At 39.9% G+C, this 4,820-nt stretch overlaps 1 protein-coding gene across 1 annotated transcript; it reads left to right on the plus strand.

Annotated features, from left to right (window-relative positions):
- Positions 1 to 3,319: 3,319 nt before the first annotated feature.
- On the plus strand, positions 3,320 to 3,790 carry LOC141713859 (uncharacterized). Its single transcript, XM_074517427.1, has one exon. The coding sequence runs from the start codon at positions 3,320 to 3,322 to the stop codon at positions 3,788 to 3,790; it is 471 nt and encodes a 156-aa protein (XP_074373528.1).
- The last annotated feature ends 1,030 nt before the right edge of the window (positions 3,791 to 4,820 follow it).

Consider the following 4,820-nt stretch of genomic DNA (forward strand, 5'->3'; position numbering starts at 1 on the left):
ATGGCAACACCAGAACTTAATCTCCGATCGAAACGAAAGAGAATTCCGGCGAACTAATCGACAATCATCATTTACTAACAAAACTCAGCGAAATTGGTATCAAAATAAAGCTAAGACAATTTGTAATCTAACCATATGATCATATACCATCACAGATTCAAGGATAATCAGCAAAATCAATTCAAAAATCGTTTCAAAACCGAAACTCGGTTTAACACTTCCTGGACTAAAACGATTCAAATTAGTACATAACTCGATCCTCCTAATCATGGCAAAGCTGTTAACATCACTAAAACATTCAAAACAATCTAGAAATGAAATCCCCAATTCGAACCCAAACCCTTGAAAATCGACTTTATAAATTACCCATCATTGGTTGATTTTGATGATGAAATCAGAAAGAGGATGTTGAGGGCTTCAAAACGGATATTCATACTTATGATTTGGTGTTCAATAACACCTTTAAAATTGACCTTGATTTTCAGAACTCTTCAAGAACACCAAGAACACATATTCAAATAATTTTTAGAAAATCAAACCTTAACTACTACATGATATTGAACTCTATTTTTGAAGTATAACATATGAAATTGACCAGAAAAACATGCTCTACCAAATGGAATCATCAAATCATATCAACAACATCAAGAACAAAAATTCATAATTTAATCTATAATTAATTAGAATTAAAATAATTAAATAAGAAAAATACCTTAATTTCTGGACAAAAACTGATGATTGATTTAGAAAGAAGATTTCGAGAGCTTCGTTTTGATATGCTACACGCCCGAATCGGAGTTCGATAACGCCTTCGTTCGTACGAATGATTCTCATGAACGTATCGGTTTTCTAGGGGTTTCTCTGTATTTGCGGTTTTTTAACTGGTTGAAAATGAATAAATGAAATAAAGAAAATAAGAAATAGGCTATTTATATTTATGGAATATTGGATCGTTCTGGATCATTTTGGATCGTTAAATTAGTTGCTTAGCCGCTAAGCAACTACAAAATGATCCAAATATAGATTGCTTAACCGCTAAGTAACTATAAAAACAATACAATTCAATACCAGAATTGGAGAATTATTAAAACTGAGCTTTTCATAAAACACCATATACGAAAATAATGTAAAAATATCCCGTCTCTCGAGAATACGGGTTTTATTGATTTATCAAAATAACTATCGTATCAAAAATCTTGCGCCGGGCCGCGCACGGGTCAAACCGTAATCCGGATCGAAAAAGTCAAAACACGGAAAATGTCCAGAATTACCAGATTAGGTTATGAAGGAGTTTTTGGAAGAGTTTCGGGTTATAAAAACGCAAAAACGGTTGAGGTTGGACGATTCCCGGCTTTATAAAATAATTTTGGTAATTATTCAGAAAATAATTAATAATTCATAAATCATTATAAAATCATATAACACTCCAAAAATTATCAAAAAAATATCACAATTATCTATATTTTATTCTGAGCACATTAAAAGTTAAAGTACTCAAATAATATCACATATAGACATTCAAAACATCACTTCAATTACCAGATAATTCATCAAAATTCACATAAACAATTCCAAATAATAATAATAATAATAATATTTGAAAATATGGGATATTACAATACTAATATGGAAGGGCGCCATATAATGGGAGATGAGACGGCACGCCCTCAACTGATGAAACACTTGTCGTCGTTCCTGTGGCTTCTCACAGTGCTACAGGCAATGGGTCCAGGACGCGTCCTCATGACCGGGACGGCGTTCGAATTCATGAGAGGTTGCAAAATAATGATGAAATTCCAAGACGCGGTCAGGAAGAATCTCGTGCACCGGGGAATGTCCAAAATCGAGATGGAAATTTACCACAGCCACAGCCTTAGGGCGAGGGGCGGCAAGATCCACTGGTACACCCGGGGGCTAACCAAGTTGAACTACAGGCTGTGGAGAAACTCCAACAACTTAATGTTCAAACCATTCCTGGAGTAGGAACATTTAATGTGAGTGATCTTAAAAGGCTGCTCAACCATCTTGAAGGAGGAAGGGTAATAACAATTGCTCAAGCCCCATCTCCTTTTTCTGCTGTTGTGAGGGAAGCGCAACTGCCTGCAGGATACAGGAACACAACTAATGACTTACGTTTTCATGGAAACTCTGACCCCGTGGAATTCTTGGGACATTTCAACATTAAGATGGATGTATATCAGGTACCTGACTTGGCACGATGTCGTCTTATGGCGGCCACTTTTAGAGAAGGTGCTCAACAGTGGTTCCAAAAAGTAGGTCCAGGAGTTATCACATCTTGGGAACAGATGAAAACCTTGTTTCTGACTCAGTTCCAGGCCGCGGTGAAGTATACGCCACCTGTTACCACACTGGCCAATGTGAAACAAAAGGAAGGGGAAAGCTTGACTTCATATTTTAAAAGGTTCAATGCAAAGTCTACCTTGGTGAGAGGCGCAACTGACGAGACACTGAAAATACTTCATATAGCTGGTTTGCGCGTGGGAAAATATTTTTGGAAACACTTGCAAGGAAAGGACCCCGTGTTATTAGCTGATGTACTTGCACAGGCAGAATCCTTCAAAGCGATTGAGAAATCACTTGCCGAGACAAAGAAGAATGATAATACCCACAACTCCAAAGGGCAAGCTAAGAGGAGAGACAGATCCGCGAGTCCAGATTATCGGCGGAATGCCTGAAGCCCTAATAGGGTGAATGCCGTGAACGTGCGGAGAGAGTGGAGTCCACTGTCGAACTATGAAAATAGGGTGAACAATTACACTCCGCTGGAAGCATCTATTGATCACATATTTGAGGTAAATAAAGACAGAGGAATCTTCAAGAAACCAGATCTTTTGACTTCATGGCAGAGTAGAGACAAGAAAAAATACTGCGAGTACCATGAGTCTACCGGTCACGACACCCACGAGTGTCATCACTTAAAATATGAAATGGAAGAATTGATCAAGGCTGGATATTTGGGAGAGTGGATTGACAAGGTAAAATGATGCAGAGGAAGAGACGACAAAGGGAAAGATGAAAGGCATCCCCCACAGACAAAGGACGTTGAAAGATAGCAGAGGTTAAGTTCCAAAGAGCTGGTAGTACTAGGGCAATTTTGGGGGGACATCCGTTTGTGGGAGATAGTTATCGGGCCCTGGAGAAAAGTGCTAGAGAAGCGCAACATTTTCTACTCACCAATATTCATAGCTTGGAAGATAGACCTCCAAAAATATTCAAAGGGGAATCTGCTGATATTACGTTCAGGGAAAGAGAGTCAAGATAGGTATATCATCCCCATAACGATGCACTGATAATAACTATGCTTATTGGGGCAATGAACGTGCATCGAGTCTTCTTGGACAACGGGAGCTCTACGAACATCTTGTATTACAGCATATACAAGAAATTGGGTTTCCCGGATAGTGACATGAATTTTGAAGATGCACACGTCTACGGTTTTACTGGAGAGGCAGTAAGAGTTATGGGTTCTGTTAGGCTTCTTGTCACGCTTGAGGAAGGAGATCTGTCTATTACTCAAATGATAGACTTCAAAGTGCTGGATCGGGACTCCGTGCATAATGTGCTGGTGGGCAGACCTTGCTTGCGAGCGTTCAGGGTAATAACCTCGATACATCATTTGATGATAAAGTTCCCATCACCTAACGGAGTGGGAAGTCTGAGAGGGTCGCAATATGAATCGCGTGACTGCTATCATAAAGCCGTCAAGGAATTTCGAAGGAGAAGGTATGAAGGAAAGAGTCTCCCAATTGAAGATACAGCAGACATTTAGGTGAAACCAAATGGAGAAGTTCATGCCCATTACCTTATGAAAGACCCAAAAGAAGAAGAAACTTATATAACCAACACTCCTGCTTGGATGTTGGGGAATGTTTCAAGGATTCACAGTGTGGAGGAAGTCATGGTGAACCATGTGGGAGATGTTGTGCATAAGGAAATTAATGAAGAAAAGTTGGAAGGGAGAAGTGAGATTTTACGAGGCCGGCTGAGGATACGATATCTGTTCCAATCGACAAAGATGATCCAAGCAAGATTTTGAAAGTAAGATATCAGTTAAGTTATGGAATGAGGGTAAGGCTTACCCATTTTCTGATTAAAAATCTCGATGTCTTCGCATGGAGTCATTCAGATATGGCGGGGATCGACCCAGGGGTAATGTGTCATCGATTGAGTATCTTCCCTAAGTGCATGGGCATACGACAAAAGCATCGCCCGGTGAGCGGGGAAAGGGCGATAGCATTAAAGGAAGAGGTAGATCGACTGTTAGAAGTGGGGTTGATTAAAGAATCCTTCTACCCCAAGTGGCTTGCGAATCCGGTGCTTGTGAAAAAGCCGAATGGGAAGTGGAGGACATGTGTAGATTTCACAGATCTCAATAAAGTTTTCCCGAAGGACAGTTTTCCGCTCCCACGAATTGATCAGTTGGTCGACGCGACGGAAGGGCATGCCTTTCTAAGCTTTATGGATGCATACTCCGATTATAATCAAATTCCCATGCCCCGATCAGGAGCATACATCCTTCATCACTGATAGAGGGTTATATTATTACATAGGGATGCCATTTGGATTAATCAACACAGGCGCGACCTACCAACAGTTGGTGAACATGATGTTCAAGAATCAGATTGGAAGAACCATGGAAGTGTATGTAGACGACATGTTAGTAAAATCGAAGGAAGCAAATGATCATATCGAGCACCTGATAGAAATGTTTAACATTCTAAGGAGGTTTCACATGAAGTTAAATCTGCAGAAGTGCGTGTTTGGTGTTGAGTCAGGAAAGTTTCTCGGTTCATCGTCAA

Source organism: Apium graveolens, chromosome 3, assembly GCF_009905375.1.
Source record: "Apium graveolens cultivar Ventura chromosome 3, ASM990537v1, whole genome shotgun sequence".
NCBI classification, from domain to species: domain Eukaryota; kingdom Viridiplantae; phylum Streptophyta; class Magnoliopsida; order Apiales; family Apiaceae; genus Apium; species Apium graveolens.